At 40.4% G+C, this 18,753-nt stretch overlaps 1 protein-coding gene across 8 annotated transcripts in view; it reads left to right on the plus strand.

Moving 5' to 3' along the window:
* PTPRT (protein tyrosine phosphatase receptor type T) overlaps positions 1-18,753 on the plus strand; it is a 467,676-nt gene that overhangs the window by 433,738 nt on the left and 15,185 nt on the right. For all 8 annotated transcript variants that reach the window (XM_033003561.2, XM_042800879.1, XM_042800881.1 and 5 more), the window contains 8 exons: positions 2,685-2,761; positions 3,668-3,704; positions 5,091-5,188; positions 6,949-7,065; positions 8,366-8,520; positions 10,958-11,093; positions 12,109-12,258; positions 15,179-15,352. In XM_033003561.2, the coding sequence (XP_032859452.1) occupies positions 2,685-2,761; positions 3,668-3,704; positions 5,091-5,188; positions 6,949-7,065; positions 8,366-8,520; positions 10,958-11,093; positions 12,109-12,258; positions 15,179-15,352 (944 nt within the window). The remainder of the gene's footprint in view (positions 1-2,684; positions 2,762-3,667; positions 3,705-5,090; positions 5,189-6,948; positions 7,066-8,365; positions 8,521-10,957; positions 11,094-12,108; positions 12,259-15,178; positions 15,353-18,753) is intronic.

An 18,753-nucleotide genomic window follows, 5' to 3' on the forward strand; every position in this document is an offset into this window, starting at 1 on the left:
AAGACTAAGTACGAGATCATTACTGTTAGTAGTGTAACAAGTTGCATTAGTTTTTTCCTCTCTCCATTGAGAAAAAAAAAGCCAGATAAATTCCTAAGTTCGGGGGAAAAAGGGATTTACAAAGTAAGTTATTTCATGAACTTTTATTCAGACTGTGCTCCTAAACTTATGAACAAGATTAAAGACACTATTAAGACATCATTAATATTTTGGGTGCTTACCATATACACACATTTTTTTTCTGCTGCACTGCTCACACTCATAAGAGGAGGAAATCTCCCACAGGAATTAATGTAATTTTTGTAAAATATGCAATGAAATATTGTGAATTCTGTCCTCCTGAAGCAAAATTCAACTAAAAGTATTTTTCATTTGGTCCTAAAATATAATTAGACCTAAACCTGAATGTCACCTTTTTAAAGAATATCATTAATTTACAATGGTCCTTCCCTCATCTGTTACTGTTCTTCACAGACAAAATAACCATATGTAGATTAAAGGGTAAAAACAACAACACTTTTTACAGCTACAGAGCATCTTTTCTTTATCCATAATTGTTTAAATGCATAGACCTTTTCTGCAATCTCCATCTCAGGTCTTTCATATCTTGCTCCCTCAGGAGGTATTCATCCTATCTGTTTTAAGTTTTGAAATAAAGAGTCACTGAAAGAGCTGAAACTTAATTGTGGGGTTCGGTTCTATTAAATGAAGAGAATCAGGTTCTTCCTGGAGGGCTGTTCAGAGAACTTCAGCTACACACCGTGCATAGACAATGTCTTTGTCCAACTTAAAAAAATCAACCTGAGATTCTTTTCACCTGCCATTAGGGTCATTTTTTGTGTCGTCACTTTTTAGTTCTGTTGTTGCAATAAGTTAAGACTTTCATAGCACTATTATAATGTGACATCACAAGAGGAGTTAGCAAATGTTCCCCTCACAACCATTAGCTCTAGGGGTTTTTTCTTTGCTTTTGCTTTGTGTGATTCTTAAGTAGCTTAGTTTGCTGCCTTGAATTGCAAGTGTGAAATCGTCTACAGGAGATTTTGTGTATTTCATCTAGAAGTCCGCTTTAATCAGCTCTTTGTCTGTCTTTGTGAATTGCTCTAAGTATAAATTCTGTTGTTGTCTGTCTAACCACATGATTTACTGCAACTCCTAGTGCAGTTGCCTTGAGCGCAGGTAATTGTCTAGAGTTGGGGACAACATCAGCACTCTGAGAAATATACCTACTTCCACTGCGCCTACAAAGGTTATATTTATTAATACAAATATAACAGAGCTTTTGATGGATTCACCTGTGTAACCCTTTTTGAATACAAATATGGGATTTGATTAATGCAGAAATGTGGTTGTATTTTTTGGTTATGAAAATCTCACCCAAAGAATGAGCAGAGTATGAGAATCATTGCTTTACCTAACCGAATGATTATTTAATATATGTCCAGGTCTTGGTTTTCAGAACTGCGTGCACATCTGTCTTCACAATTATTATCTGATTCTACATTTAATTAAGTGATAACTAAAATCCTTTTTGACTGAGTTACTGCAGAATCACACCTCATATTTTTACGTTTCATTGCTATAATTCTTTTTAATTGAATGTAAATCATGCTTAGGCCTGTATTTTGTAAAGTGGTTCTAAGCATTAATGCTTTACTGATAAAGCTAGGGTCTACAGAGCTGGTAGAGAGGAAATAAACTTGATAGACTCTATATTATACTTCTTCTAAAAATCCTTTAAAAATGAGCCCAGTACACCCAGCAGTGACCTCTGTAACCGAGTAGCCTTTGCCAAGCTGTTCTGCAATTAATTGCATACCAGTGCTGGGATTGCCAGACCAAATCAGCTCAAGAGCCCAGCTCGTGCAGTATCTCCTGTGACAGAGCTCAGCACCAGCTCTTCCAGAGAAAGAACAAAATATTCTCTTTGTGGAAAATCATGACATAATCTGCCTGCTGGGGTAGTTCCTTTCTGCATCTGAACTGTAGAGCATGCTGGGAGATGGAAAGATCAATATCTGTTATTTTATTGCCTTATCTAAAGTAAAGTTGAACATCCTAAAAAACATGAACATTTCTAATTTTTTTTTTTTTTTTAACACTGCCTTGATGCTGTTTTGCTGCTGTGAGTTCTGTGGGTGGCACAAAGGAGCATTGATGTGATTTCCTTTGGCATTTCCTTTCAGGTTTCTGGGTTCTCTCATTTCTCATTTGCCATTTTACCCTCCTTAATCTTCTGTCCCTCTGTTGTGACCTATTTATTTTTATCCTTATCTGAACAGTTTTAGCTCTTGCCTCAGTTTCCATAGATCAGATGAATCCAGGGAGGCTGTTACTTCCAAGCATGAAGGTGGCTTTTGTAATGGAGATACTTTCTGCAAAGGTCTGTCCTGAGACCCCCCAACCAGGCAACGTTTGTGGTCTGTGTAAAAGGTCTGTAAGGGTTATGGTGACAGCAGTGAATTTAATGAACACAGATTATGAATGAACAGTAACATAAGGATCTAGATGTTGCATCTTAAACAAAAGAGAAAGGGCTTGTAAGAACAGGAATACCTCTGATATTCTTTCATTTTCTATTGTAAGTATTCAGTTACCCACTTGGTGGAATTAGCAGATAAAATGAAGCACTTACAAAGTCCTCTTTATCGTTACTGTCACTTTTTTTTCTTTACTTCTTTCAGATGATCATTCAAGAGTGAGATTGCAACTGCTGGATGGGGACCCTCACTCTGACTACATAAACGCCAATTACATCGACGTAAGGCTGCTGGACATTCCTGCTATGACACACACTCCTGCTGACAAGTCTGCTTATGGCTTTGGTGCATCTTGCACAGGGACAGGCTGTTGAGCTGATATGAATGACAGCTGAACATTATACGAACATTGTGTTGTGACAGGGAGAAGGTTCTCGGTCTCCAGCTTATTCTGTCTGACCAATCTGGACAGATGGAGATTTCCTATGTTTGACAGATCCGCCAACATAAGTGGAATGTGGGCTAAATGACGTATGCAGTAATCAGTATCAGCCCCTCACAATAGCATTGGTAGATATCTGAGACTTACCGACTTCTTAGAAAGTTGCAGTGCAGAAGGCGTGTAAATAGATTGACATGTTTTTTTTAGTGTTACAAAATAACATTCAAAAAGCAGCCTCCCTCACACACACAGAATGATCAAATGAACACGCTTTTCTTGTATGCAACTCCTAATTCTTAGGAACATGACAATGTTCAGAAGAGTTTCTTTAAGAGATGAAAAATACACCTAATAAAGTTACATAAGACTGATATGCAGCATTTTCATACAGAGGCAAATCCACACCTTTCTTCTTTTTCAAACAAGCAGGTCCAACATTTTGCCTATTAGGTTTTAGAGTTGCCCACAGATTAGTGACAGAACTCATGTTTCTTTGAGGAAATAGTGAAAACTGCCCCATTCCTGTTTTCTCTTTGGCATAATGAGATCTTATTATGCAGCCTGAGCAAGATATCGTCACTTAAAATACAGGGCAACCTAGCTGCCTGTCTTCACTCATTCAATAACCAGTACACTGTTAAGAGTACAGCAGTTGTTAGTACCTGGAGAGTATAAAATACATGCTGGTGTGCTTTGACTGAACTGCCATCTCACAGACTGTCACATATTTTCTTTTTTTTTCCAGGGATACCACCGGCCTCGCCATTACATTGCAACTCAAGGCAAGTTCATTCTTGGATGTCTAAAACACTGCTGTTTCAAACTGTTGTAAGCGTTATTTATAGGGTGACATCTTCTCTTTTGGGGAATGTCTGAAAACTTAGTATAGGGGCACAAAAGGAAAAGATAAAGGATGTTCCAAGATCTTTAAGGCACTCAAATGCAAAACCTCAGCTACAAGAATAAAAAATGCTACAGATTTAGAGGTGGCAGCACAATCTATAATGTATCCATTGTGCATGAAGTATGAGATTAGAACTAAAAGGGACTTTATGGAGCTTGGGTTTACCTTCTAGAGTGAAATAGCTTGAGGGGAGCAGTATGAATAAGCCTGTGACTGATGAACTTTAGATTAGTGGGAACTAGTAGGAAATGCATTTGAACACCACCTTTTGTAAGCTAGTTGATGAGTTTCCTGTGTCTTTAGGGAAAACAAACAGAAAATAAAAAAAAAACACAACACAATTCAATGCTGAGGGCTATTCCTATTAGATGACAAACCTCCCTCCTCCTGTTCTTTACAGTAGGATACTGTTTTTCTGCATCACTGGCCAAACTCTTATGCCATGACCAATTCTTCAACCATTATTTGTCATTTTTGTGCATTCCTTACCTGAAGAGGTGATGTTCACAGAAATTACTCCATTCTTAAATTCTACTTTATGACTTCATTGCTGGCTTGTCCCTGTTGAAACAGTACAGAAACATATTAGAATAAAACTGGCGTTTGAAGATGTGTGGATATAGGGAGTGCAGCAAGGCAGAGAACATGGAGGATGGAGTATGAGCAGAGTGGATGAATGGAGTCCATGGGAGGATTTCATCTACAATGTAGAAGAGAGGAAGAAAACAAGGTTGGAGTGAGGATCTAGTCTAATAAATCTCTTGTGAGTGCTGGCTGTTTGGCTGTTGGAACCTGAAATTTTTCTCTCTGGAAGAACTTCAGAAAAGGACTAATTTCTGCATGTTTCCTTCCTCCTTCATAATTAAAAAATATTAAAATGTGAAATGGAGGAATTTTGGTGCAGCATCAGGTACAAATATCAATACAGCCTTAATTACAGACTATCTATAGGTTGCATCCATGTCCCACCGCCTACACATGATTACCTACTGGAACTATCTCCACTATGTGCAATAGAGAGCCATCACCTCTCTTTCCAGGGTGATAGAACCTTAAAATACCTACTGCAAGGAAGGATGAGATGTCTGATCCCTCAGAGATCTCTGGGCTGTTCTAGATCTGTAACCCTGAATCACAGAGGGATGCTCTCAAAGGGAGAAGTAGGATCCTGTGGGAACAGAGCAATGTCTGGGGAACAGCTGAAAAAGTTGTTGGCATTTGATACACTCTCTCAAGATCTCCTTTTGTCTTTCCTCCTGCCCAGGGCCAATGCAAGAGACAGTGAAGGATTTCTGGAGAATGATTTGGCAAGAAAATTCTGCAAGTGTTGTCATGGTCACCAACTTGGTGGAAGTGGGCAGGGTAAGGCTACCACTTTCCCAACATATAAAGCCAAACCAATGCTGGGTATAACACAGTGCTGCTGTTCAGGCAAGATCATCAAGTGAAATGACTTTTGCTTATTCTGTAGTAAGGGAATGAATTAAGCCACTCGGGGTTTTTCTCTAAAATGCTAGATCTTGTAATGCTTAGCTCCTTCCCTTCTAGACTAATAAGGATCATGTTCCTGGTGTAAGTCTGGGCTTTAGCAGAGTTATGTGAATTTATACTAGCTGAGAAGCTGTCTCCTTTTTCAGTACAGAAGGAAAAATGTATTTTTGTAATAATTATTCTTTATCTGTATCATTTGAATGCTTCTCTACCCACAAAAATCCAGACGGGTGAGAACCTATGACTGGGATAAAACTATCCAAAGAGCTCTTTAAAAGGCAGTTCAAAGCCTAGAGTTTCCAGTACTTCAGAAGATGGGGGCACGAGATTGTGCACAGCTGGATCCTGGGGCTGCCCAGCAGCACTGACCTCCTCAACACCTACTGCTTCAGTCTCCTGGGCTCCGATGAACCAGCAGGCCTTGTGTCAGCACAAGGCATTTGTCAAAGCCCACAATGGGAGTGAATATGAATGACTGAAAAAGCATAGGCTAAACTTCAGGGAATAAGAAAAAGGCATGTCTGGGTGGCTTTCCCCAGAATATTCTTTCTGCTTCTGGTGGTTTTTGGTTTAGAGACATTCTCAGCCAGAAATGAGCTCTTGAAAATCCAGTCCTGACGTTTGTCACCTTCTGTTGCTTTGGTACTAAGAAAAATTTAAATGATAGTTTGCTCACAGCCATTAGTAATTTAGCTGCTTTGTATTTGATTTCCTTTAGATCTCATGGTTGAATGCCAGCTGGTTCTGTTCATTTATTGTTATTTATTCTATTTTACCTTCTACTGACACTTCAGTTTAGAATAAATGCCTCTGTGTAAAAAAACCCAACAAACCTACATTAATCATATTTAATATTTATAAAACCCCTTCTGATTATGATTGGAACTGGAACATGAAACTGCTTCACAGAAGCTAATTGCTTCAGCTTTTAGGTGTTGTTCCACCCTTTCATGCTAGAGCACTTAATAACTTTATAGTTGTTGTTAGCCTAAATATCCCTTCTAGAGCTTCACAGCCTTGGCTTTGATTTCTACTGTTAGTTTTGCACATGGCTTCTAGAAGCAGCAAAGCTTGGGATATGTTTACATGATCAGGAGTTTTCTTCCTTGAGCCTTAGCCGAGGCCTGTCACAGCTGGTAAAATGTCAAATTTGTATCCACATCTGATAAGGAAAGCTTAGAGTCAAACAAATTAAGGTATCGACAAGTATGTCACAATCCCTATGAACTGAAATTCTTTAGATAAACAGAATTCAGAATTACAGTAGCAATATCAAGAGCATAGATTTTTCTCAAAGGGGATGGTGGTTGTGGCTGCCAGGTATTCTGTAAATCTGATATGTGGCCAGGGCAGGTATGGAAGTGTAAGGAAGACTATCTTAAAGAAGAGGAGCTAAATGCATGCTTTTCATTTGTATTCACAACAGAGGGAACTGAAAAGAATCCTCCCTGTGGTTTCTATATATTGTAAAGGAAGTTTGATCTAATTTATACAGTTAATTTTGACATGGTCTGTGCATCAGAAGAAAGCCCAATTTGCATTGGCTTCAGCTTGAAAGTGGAGTAAAATGTAGGTCATCTCTGACTCAACTTGAGCTAGTTGCTCTCAATATTTTCTTTTTTCCCCCCCAGGTAAAGTGTGTTCGATACTGGCCAGATGACACAGAGGTCTATGGAGATATTAAAGTCACATTAATTGAGACAGAACCGTTGGCAGAGTATGTCATACGCACATTTACTGTACAAAAGGTAAGGAAATATTCAGTCAGCTGAAATTTTGATACAACATTTAATTTGTTTTCAGAATGTGAACCCTGGGAAACATATCCAGAATGCTGTTTGAGATGGGAGCTGTTACTATTTGGACAGGTTTCACTTCAGAAACCTGATTTTTTGACAGAGATTCCAATTTTGGACAAATGATTTTGCATGAACATCTTGATGTAGCCACAAAAGTAGAACCCACAGTACATGAAGTTTAAATGCATCCAGAAGCCATCAGATAGTTGATGATATAGCAGGAATAACAACTGTCATGTTCCACAGTGGCAAATTACAAATGAAAAAAAGTTAAACTGGATGCCAGATGGGGTCCCCTTTCAACAGAAATAAAAATACAGTAAAGACAAGAGTATAAACATTATCACCAAATCAACTGGATTTGGAAGATTTTTGTTACTTGTAATTCAAAGTTGAAAGTCTAAGTGTCAGAGCATTCCAGGTCTGTCCAAATTACTCTCCAAGCACATAGTAAGTTGTTTTAAAACTTTTCAAAAATTCCTGCTAAATGAACTTCAGCCACACTGGGAATATTATTCCAGTTTTCTAATACATCAGCTCCATATTACATTAAATTACCGAAAAACTTGGTAAGAAATGCCAAAATCTGGCAGGTTAGAGGACCTGCTGCTGGATTCCACCTACATTTCCTGTACTCAATACGTCACACCTAACTGCCACTTCTGTGTTACCCTTTGCAGGACAAACACAAGTGGTGTCAATTTTCATGTACCAGTCTCAGCAGAAAAGCTAAGTGATGGGTTTCTGCCCTTTTCACCACCAGCTATAATCTCAAACTGAGATTTTTTTGGCAGGCGATGGCAGAAAATCTACCATTGCCTGGGGCATGCCCACTCTCTAGATGTTCATTCCCCAGACTGTTTCTTCAATGCCTCAGAAAGGATTTAAGAGTGACTTCTTGGTGGTTTATGGCAGTAACACCAAAGGAGGCTGGATAAATGCAACCATAGTATGCTGGGGCTGAAGTCACCCTGTAAGGTTCCTAATCAACTGGGTTTGAACTCTAAGACAACAGGTTTGAATTGGGAGCTGTTGTCTACCTTCATAGTCCTCAGCTGTGTGTTACCTACTTCATTTGTAATTGGAGTTTGGCTTGAAATCTCTCAGAATGGAAAGCACGGGACATGTTCCTGTGTGTGACGAGAGCTAAATGCTTGTTCAGCCCTGTGCGCGAGGGAAAGGAGCAGTGATCAGAATGTGCTGATTGCAGTCTGATGGAAGAGAAATAGAGGCTGTGTTGTCTCCTCAGAAAGGCTACCATGAGATCCGAGAGATTCGGCAGTTCCACTTCACCAGCTGGCCAGACCACGGGGTTCCTTGCTATGCCACGGGCCTCCTGGGCTTCGTTCGTCAAGTGAAGTTTCTCAATCCCCCAGAAGCAGGACCCATTGTTGTGCACTGCAGGTATGCAAGCTCTTTGAGCCTTTCCTCCATTGAGTTTTTCAGCATTTTTCCTTTTTTTTTCTCTTGTCTGGCAATAATCAACTAGGTTTTGTTTGTTTAGGAGCATGATTTGTGGGCCTCCCCAGGAGACAAAGTGGAATTTGACACTTTAGAAAAGAAAGCCAGCTCTGGAGCTTAGCTGGCATGAATTGGAGATGATAGAAGTAGGTCGGAGAGGGCCACTTGAATGCAGAGGACTCTCTGGTGGCCTATACTCTTTTAGATGCTCGTAGCAGAGCTGGGAAAATGGTAAATATTTGGACAGCCAGTTGTTGTACAACAAACTTCACATGGCAGAGGGGACAATGCCTACAAAGAGACAGGAAATTTTAAAGCAACTTTGCTTTTCTGTACCCACATGCACTGCAGTTCAGCTTTGTACCAGCACCAGTAGTTAGTCTGTCTTCCTGAGTCTGGATGCCAGCCATTGTGCATCTTGGCCTCCTCAAAGCCCAGGAGCAGGAATGGGAATGTCAGACTGAAAACCTGCCCAGTGCCTTCCAGCTAGCAAACAAAAGGGGAATGCCTGAGGAAACCTCACTGCTTCATTTACAGCTGTGAAAGTTCAGACGATTGAATCAAGTGCTTGCTAACTCTGCTGCTGCTGTTTCTGGTGAGGGCTCTTCTGCACTGCTTTCTTCCAACTGAGCTTAAAGCCCTACTGTGCAAGGTGCTATAGGAATACGTAGGAGAGTGTCCCTGACATGAAGAACTAACAGTTTGAGGTGTGATCAGGCATGCTGCCGGTGGTGGAAGAGCAGACACACGCACAGCCTGGCATCAGTTAGGTGAATTCAAATGCAAGGAGAAACACTGCTACAAAAATAGAGTTTGGGTTTGTGCCAGCTGCTTCTACAGTGCCCAGGCCACGACTCAGGGCACATGTTGTATAAAGGAGATGTGGCCGGAGCGCAAGGCTAGAAAGCATAGCTGGCTATCCCAAAATCTCACCCCTAATCAATCCACAGACAATTACCTCTGAATGCCATGCTGTGTCATCAGGAAGAGAGGGGGAATGCATCCCACAACTGCTTTAAAAAGGAAAATCAGTTAAATCTTACCTTTCTAAAACAGTTTGGGTTTGGGGGGTGTTTTGTTTTGTTTTGTTTTGTTTTTTAGCAAGCAATGAATCAGTTCTGAAATACAGCTAAGCCTGAGGAACTGGCAGAAGGGAATGCATTCAGAGCTCAGGGCCTGAATTTGCTACCTTGGTGCCATGACATGAGTCTGGCCCTGGAAGGAGTCTGAACCTGATTCACTGTCACCAAGAAAGCAAGGAGAAATTTTTCATCCTTCACATTTTAATGAATAAATGCCATTTCCTCTCTGTTATTTATCTGCTTTTGAATTTTAATGACTTTCTTTAAGTGGTAATTACCAAATTCTCCCTACCGATGCCTGGCTGGATAATATCACTGTTCGATATTTATGAAGTGCCAGGATCCTCTAAATATAGAAATGTTATAACTATTTGTTAAAATTCTGAAAAGCTGAGAGATAAAAGGAGAGGAAATGCCACTTATTCATTAAAATTCTGCAAATGAAAAATATCTTCTCTCTATTCAGCAGTTGATTAATCTGGACCATTAATTTATGGTCATTCATATCTCCTTGCTTTCGGCTCTGCTGGAGTTTTCATGCAACTGAAGTTTCCCTGACATGAGCTGAGTTTTCCTTCTTCCTTCAGAATAATGTGAAGAGACGCTCTTCTCTCTCTATCCTTCACACCTAAACAGCTTGGATGATTTCCCAGGAGAGAAGGAGGGCACAGTGACAACACAGTTTTGCAGAAGAGGGTCCAATTCCCGCAAGCAGCAGAGGGCTCTAAACTGAAGATTTTTAGTAACCTTGAGATCCTTTCGCTATAATTTTACAATACACAACCTAAAATCATCCTCCTTGGGACTCAGACTCCTCCAGGTTAAAAAGGGAAAAGAAATGTTTGAAGTGGAGGACTGAGCCCCTTTCGTCATGACCACTTGAGTAAACTTGCATGCCTTTTCAAGAGACCCATGGAAGACAATTTCTGGAATTGTGTCTGTTTGCAACATGGATGCTACTCTCCCACATCCTGTGTGATGAGAGGTGTGCAGATGAACCGACCTGTAAAAGCATAATGATTATTTTCATAGAGAAATTTTTTTGTTGAAGTTCAAGAACACAAAGCTTTTTTTCCTGCTACCAAGGTCCATTTCCCTTTTGAGAAATGCTCTTTTACCTCATTCTCTTAAATCCTAAGCTAACTTAGCTACACACAAAAAGTCAACACATTAGGGAGAGGTGAGCAGCTTCCAAGAGAAGACAGCCGTGTCTGTGATAGTTATTTTCTCCTGCATAAAGCCCTGCCCTTCCACGGTCCCTTGATCATGCAGATCCTCATTGTTTTTTCTTTTTATAGTGCTGGGGCCGGGAGAACAGGGTGCTTTATTGCCATTGACATCATGCTTGACATGGCAGAGAACGAAGGTGTGGTAGATATATTTAACTGTGTGCGAGAGCTGCGATCCCAAAGGGTCAATCTGGTGCAGACGGAGGTAGGTGCCAGCAGGTCTCCTCTTACAATGTACTGCTTTTCTGTCAGCTTCTTTGCTCAATGGGAGCCCAGCAGTTCATTAAGTCAACACTTACTGCCTCTGTGATGTGATTATACAGAACTTTTGGTGGCTAAACATGACCAGATGTGCACCGGATCACATTCAGTGGCAGCTACTCAGGGCCTCCAAGACAGGAGGGCAGGCCTTGAAGCTTAGGTCTTTGCATTGCTGATTAATTTTATTCTCACAGTAGAAAAAAGCTAGCTCCTGAATCCTCTCATGACTCATTCATAGGTATACTGCAAACTTGAATAGTACCTAGTTTATATCAATTGCAAGCTAAACAAATGAAACATCTTTGATTTAAGCTTTGGATGCTGATTAAGCAAGCTGCTCCGTGATATAGCATCTAGCAGCTGCACAAACATCTATGGAAACATTATCCTGATACCCTAGTTTTTCCTATGTGCTTTACTGCCTTCCCCTGATGAGGGACAGGACAATAACCTGGAACAGAGAAGAGCTTTTAACTTTGTTGAACTTCTCATATTTAGTTCAGGGAAAGAACTTGACCCAGAATACCAGGAATTCAGGAATTTTGAAGAGACAGAGGGAGCAGACCTGTCAGTACATTTCCTTCTGCTGGTATTATAGGTCCAAAGCACAATCCGTTTCTGACCATTGCCTCGTGATTGTGAAGAGAAAAAAGCTTTACACCCTGATTTCCTCCTCATCCCACCTCCATTTTGTCCTGGCATTCCTGAGAGTGGTGACTTCCCATTTTACTTGTAAATTTGAAATGAATACATGAGACCTCACGTTCAGTGATGGATGAAATATGCTCACAAAGCTGTCACATAGCACGCTGTGTAATTTGTCTCCACATGAAACAGAGCCAAATATGCATATTGGGCATGATTTCAGTGAAAACAACAAAAAAAAAATCCAACTACATGATATTTCATGAACTGTATTAAAAACATGATTTTAATATTTTATTCCCTCCCCTGTGCAGGAGCAGTATGTATTTGTCCATGATGCCATTTTGGAGGCATGTCTTTGTGGCAACACGGCCATTCCAGTTTGTGAGTTCAGATCCATATATTACAACATCAGCAGACTAGATCCACAGACCAATTCCAGCCAGATAAAAGATGAGTTTCAGGTAATTTCATGTGTCTCAGGCATTGCAGTTGGTGCATCGAAGGTGCTTAATCAATTTCTGTGTGTTATTTTATGATTTCCAACAGAGCAGAGAAGGGGTTCACTGAGCCAAGGTCTGATTTCAGCTGATTTTTGTTGTTTTGCTACTGGATCAAGCAGACATTTGTTTTTGAGTATGGACTTTTCAGCCTTCAGCAAGGAAAAGTTTCCCCACCGCTTCAGTAGAGCAAGGGTACTAATTTTCACACATAATATTGTACTTCTCATTTCAACAAATATTCTGTTGTTCATTTTCTTCTGTAATTTATGCAGAAACATTTATGCCTCAAGGTCCATTATTATCTGTTCTCGTGGCTCATATGCTGTTTCTGAGTCTTGACAATCAACATGTTGATGTTTTCCATACAAAGGAGAAAGTGAGCTCAGTGACCATTACTTTGACTATTGCTAATTTTCAATTAACTGAATCCCTCCTTTTCACTACAGATGTTTTGCCAAGTACCTGGTGATGAGAACTGAAATGAAATACAGTAAAATTAACAAGTGCTGCTATAATGTGGTTTACCTGGGGCAAGCAATGAAATGGGGACCCATTCACCTTTTGCTGTCACCACTGTTTATCCCACCCTAATAAATGAGCTTGGGACACATGAGCCAGGAGCCCTGTGCAGTTGTACCTCTTGCACAGTAGAGAACTCCTCCTGCAGAACACTGAACTAAGTTTTCCAGTCTTATGCCCAATGTATCTGTCAATCCCTTTAGGATTTTCAGCCAACACTGATGTATGGAAAAAACATAATATTGTGGGAAATCTGGGAGAGGGTATGTTTGACAGGAAAGAGAGAGAGACCTCTGCTATTTGTTAAAAGGCCATTCTACTTAGCAGTTAAAAGGTGGAGATTGTTCTGTAATTGTAGGAATGCCCACCTGCTTTCCCAGAAGAGTATCTTTTGCTGCAAGAGAATGTCTTTTGGGAGCCCCAGTCTGAGTCAGAGGCTTCTCTTCCTCCCTCTCTGTGCAAAGGGAGAACGTGTGTTTTTTATCTGAAACGTTACAGGGAGTCATCAGGGTTGGTATAGTGAGAGAAAAGAATATGGATCCCAACTGATGACAGTTCAATTAAAAAAAGATCTGGTTTTATCAAGTGATATCAGATCTGTAAAAGCATTTCTGCTTCTGGACGCCTGGCATGAAGAAGACAAAGCCTAGTTTCATCAAATGCTGTTATGCTATTAAAAAAAAAGAGTCACCACTTGCTGGGCTTATTTTATCATGATATGAGATGAGATTTGTCGCCTGTGTGCTTGTTCTTTTATGCTGCCAGGGGCTGGCAACTCCTGTGGGAAGGAAATGCTCCACTGTACTTTGCATAAGAGGTTCATTTTCTGTATAGTTGTAGAATCTATTTTTACAGGATTTTGGCTCAGAGCATTCTTCAGCCCTAATTGTCTGGATTTAATGCAAAAAATGGTATCTCCTGCTACGATCTTTATTAACCAGTTGATCTAATTGTAGATCTGTTGGTGCAATTTGTATTATTTAGGTCCCACTGGCCCTCAGGTAAGGCTGGGGGTATTTCTCATGCATTACATGTTGTCTGAACATGCAAAAGCTCGTTCTGGAGAGTTTTTGTAATAAGAGTAAGTACGAAAACAAGGGAGAGAGGGGAAGAGCATAAAATAGACAGGGGTAAATCACTAAGAAGTCACCTGTCTAATTATCTCCACTGTCAGAGATCTGAGATTTCATGTTTCTTCCCTAGCAAAACTACCTGTTTTCCATCTCTAGACATCAAGTTTTATGTAGAACCTGCACAGATTAGAGCAACTATATTATTTCAAATTTTATATTTTGACACATTACTTCATCTTGATTTGTTTGACACTCCTCTTTTCTCCATTCATAATCTCTGTAGCAGAGATCAAACTCTTTGAAAGAATTTTTGTCCCCTAAATATTCTGTGTTCCTCTGATGGCTGCAAAGGAGTTCACTGTATGACTTCATGGGCTTTGCTCAGAAAGAGAATGCCTAACAAGTGAAAGTACAATGACATCAGATAGGCACTGATCTGCCATGGCTTAAGCGACAGTGTCAAGATGCGTTCACTTTGATTTGCTATTTTTGACCCCTGCTGACCAACCTGGACTGTTTTGTCAGGAGGCCTCCAGAATGGATAACACTAAATTAGATTTAAAGAAATATAGTTTGTCAAGCTATGGGAAAGATAGATAAGAGTAAAAGACTGACAGCAGCACTCCAGAGATAAGGGATGAGTATGTAAGTGAAACATCCTATGTGTCATACCAAAAAGAAAGTATCAATCTAAATAATATATGAAACAAACAGACTTTCCTGTTAAAAAAACCCCAGCATTTTCTCTTAAGTTTTTATATGCATTGTATAAATAAATCAATAGTTTGACTGAGGAATCACCAGAGGATTTTAACCCAGCCTGACCTGCTGGGCAATACATGTCAGTACTCAAGGTACTAGAAGAAGGAGAAGGATGCGTGCTTCCACCCTAGGGATGGTGGAAACACGAGGAGGTTTCACTCCATGACCAGATCAAAGCTGCAACTTGTACCTGTGACAGCTATTTCCAATGTCTAGGAAAGAACAGAAATGCTATCTAACTGCTGTGGGGAGCTGGAAATTGTTGCAAGGTGTATAGTGCCCTCAATTTTTGCTAAAGCTTATGGTTTTCAGAAGAGCACCTCAGGACAATGTACAAAATGCAATCTATTAGAACAGCAACAAGCTCCTCAGTGCTCCTTTTTCATTCTCTGGGATCCTGAAGATCTGCTAGTCTAAACACTTTTAAAACAAACATATTTTGCAGATGGCATCATTATTGGAAGTAAATTCAAAGACACTCAGCATGCTTCTGTCTTTCTTTCCTTTCTTCCCTTCCCGCTTCACAGACACTCAATATTGTGACACCACGTGTTCGGCCAGAAGATTGCAGCATTGGTCTTTTGCCAAGGAACCATGACAAGAACCGCTGCATGGATGTGTTGCCCTTGGACCGGTGCCTGCCCTTCCTCATCTCTGTGGATGGCGAATCAAGTAACTACATCAATGCTGCACTCATGGATGTAAGCAGCACTGCACTGTCCCCACTGATCCTAGTCTGCATTGTGTTTATTCGTTCTCAGGATATTTTTCTGGGAGAAAGGGATCCAAAGCAAAAAGGCTTTTTTACATGCAGTTTCTGGGGCTGACATCTCCAAACTGGGCAAAGGCACAGAGAAATGTGTCACCTAGACTATGATTATCAAACTACTATTGTAGTTCTGCCTCACATTGGTGGAAGATATTTGACAAAGAAGTTAATGAGCATGCAGTCTGAGGTTGTGTCATAAAAAGGCAGGTGGACAAAGAAATGGTGGGACAACTCTTCCCATGCATTGGTTGTTGTACAACTTGGAAGAAAAATGTTTGCAAGGAGCTGCCAGGTCAGCTCTTTGAAAAGAATGGTTTGCAGTGTGGAACAAGTGATTTATTTGAGCTTATGCAGTTAAGAATATGGGAGTACAGGGATCAGATGTACAAAATACTTTAAGGCTGAAGGACATGAGTTAAGCTGATGTGAATCTGTCTGAAGGCTTTGTTTATAGGCTAGAATCTCACAGCACAGGTCATTTGTATGGGGTGAATTATGTTGATGCTGTCTTTTTGCTGTGGTGCCTAACTGCCTTTAGACAGAAATGTCTTTAAAGCCACTAATTATTGTAGTTGGTGTATGTGTAAATATGACCCAGGGTGAAATGTCATCATTTTTTTCCTAGCAGTGTTGGGGCCAGTCTTTTTTAATTTCGTCTGTTCATTCAGTCTTTGGGGAACAGTGATACTACTGCATTTAAGAGATTAAGTCAAATGGTCATATAATTAATTTTAGATTTTTTTTCAGAAAGATTGTGATGTTTTCATAGCAAGTATGCCTAAGGAAACTTTTTTTTTCCTTTTAAGTGTGTTTTGTGCTTTGGCAAATCTGTAGAAGTGCAATCAATTCTTTTCTGGTTTCTTTGGGACCGGGAATGTGTTTGCACATTTCAGCCCTTATTACCTCAAATCACTTTGATAATACTTGTATCCTTCACCACAAAATTCCTGCTAATTAAAATTTTGTACAAAGGAATTTTTCACTTGTTATTGAAATTCAGCCACTATGATGTTCTCTAGCTCTCTCTTATCCTTCCATAGAGGAATCTGCAGCTCTTGAAAAGAAAATCAGAGAAAGGAACAACCAAAATCCCACATTTTCATAGGCGTTCTTGTTGAAGACAGACCTTGCAAATTCTTTGTCTTTTCCAGTTGCTTCATGTCTGCAGTCTAATACCAAGCACAGGCTCTTACAAGAGATCATCCATCCCATATTTCCTTGAGCTATCATTAGCTTTTTCATTGTTTGAAGATAGGCACATGCTGGCGAACACTTGACAACAGTCCCAGTGCTGATCATTTTACTTACCTCTGCCCTACAGATTTCTCATGCTTATCATTTTGTTAAGCTTCTCCCCAAACCTTATTTGACTTGCAGCTTGCCCTGCATATTACACGAAAGCTATGATGGAAGAACTGCTAGAGCAGGAAGGGATGATGGTACACCTAGACTGGGTTGCCACCTGGGTTTGGAAGCATGAACTGTCCCAGGAAGGCAATCTGGCAGGTGTCTCTGGACTGTATTCACCAAAATTAACCTTAGACACTGAATGCCATGTGAACCCTCCCACAGGGAGCGAAGCGCTCAGTCTGGGCTCCTAGTTAAAACAGCCTGTTGACCGCAGAGCATTAAAACCCATCCTCTTCTGCTTTGAGTTTGCTTTTGGGAATACAGCCAAAGGTCTACTGTTGCCCACAGAGGGGAGGCATTCTTCCCCAGCAGATTTTGAGACTCCTGACCTTTCCTCTTCATGTCCTCTGTCCCTTTCAAGTAAACAGACCTTAGGATCCTTCCTATGAGAATCATTGGAAGCCCATGTTTGCATCTACAGAATGGCTTGTTAAGAAGATAGGTGAAATACTGTCCCTCACCTTCCCCTGAAGCAATTTAACATAGTCTTTAAGCAAAGAGACTCTACCCACATCTCTGAGTCAAGCCATACAGAAGTGGTGATAGGTTTGTATTTAATGTATGGAGCTTGAAGACAGACATGAGTCCATGTCGCATCCCTGTCATTGTTGTTGTCCCAATATCCTATGTGTTCTCTTGCATAAGTAATCAATATCCCTGTGTCACCTTCCCTTTAAAATAGGACAGTGAGACTGGCTCCTCACCTGTAGCAGAGAAAACAGATAGTGCACGTTTCTTTTTCTTCCTAATGACAAAACCCAGAAACACATCTCACCTTCAGCCAACAGTTTAGCCAGTTATACAATCTGCTATATTGGTCCACAATGAAAAAACACAGCAGAAACAATGCCATATTCTTAAGTCTAGATAAGAGGTAAGATTCACTATTTTCTTTACCACTATGTTGCTTCTGTTCTTCTTGTACAACTGCTTTTGACCCATACTGGTGCTCCTAGGTTTGATACACAGAGTAGGCAGAAAGAGGAAGATCCATTCCAAGACTGATCATTTCCCAGGAAATCATTTCCTTTTACTTCTCTCTACTTCTTGTCCCATCACCCTCCTCACACGTGCACACTCAGAAGCAAGGCACAGCCACCCTGCAAGCTGATGCAGAGTGTGCACAACACCCTCTCCCCCTCCTGGCATGGTCTGCTCAGCACTTCCACCCACAACTGACTCATACGGAGGAGAAAAGGCAAAACCCCCACAGCTGCCATCTTAATACTTTGGGGTTTTGTTTATTTATTTACTTTAAATACATAATCTTAATTTTAATCTTTTTTAACCCAGAAATATTGTGCCTTTTGATTCAAGTCTGCTTTCACAGATGTACAGCAGAAAGGACTGTGCAGTTTGTAGGCTCATCTAAGCGTTGCCTGCCGTGGTTGGAAAGCGATAAAGTTTTGAGCTTGTACCCTTTCATCTCAAAATGCCTCGCAAACATTCATTAACACAGCCCCGCAGAGGTTAGGAGCACAGTTCCTCCCCTTCGTGGTTAGGGAGATTGAGGTCAGAGGGCTTTTTTGAGGGGAAAGAATAGCATCAGAAATTAAATGCCAACATTGCAGGCTCTGAATATTGCCCCACAAGCTTTTAAAGGATGGCTGGGATCCAAATGTGCCACCTCTGCAGCACTACATCACCAGGGAGCAATACCAGATGAGGGGGCTAATCCCTTCTGTAGTTCCTAAGAGTCCATTGCAACAAAAAGAATAGCATTTGCTTCCAGCTGTTTTCTTTCCAATTATTAATATTACTGATGGTAGTAGTAGTAGTAGTAATCGTAGAATTAGTATTATTTGCTGAGTCTCAAAATATAAATAATTGATTTGGGTAATCTCTGCTCTTGTGACACTTCTTTATTGAAATGTCTTCATTGGGAGCAAAAGAATCCCATTATGAGACATTCATTCATTGCAG

The sequence above is a fragment of the Tyto alba genome, unplaced genomic scaffold (genome assembly GCF_018691265.1).
Source record: "Tyto alba isolate M040663 unplaced genomic scaffold, T.alba_DEE_v4.0 Super-Scaffold_33, whole genome shotgun sequence".
Taxonomy (NCBI): domain Eukaryota; kingdom Metazoa; phylum Chordata; class Aves; order Strigiformes; family Tytonidae; genus Tyto; species Tyto alba.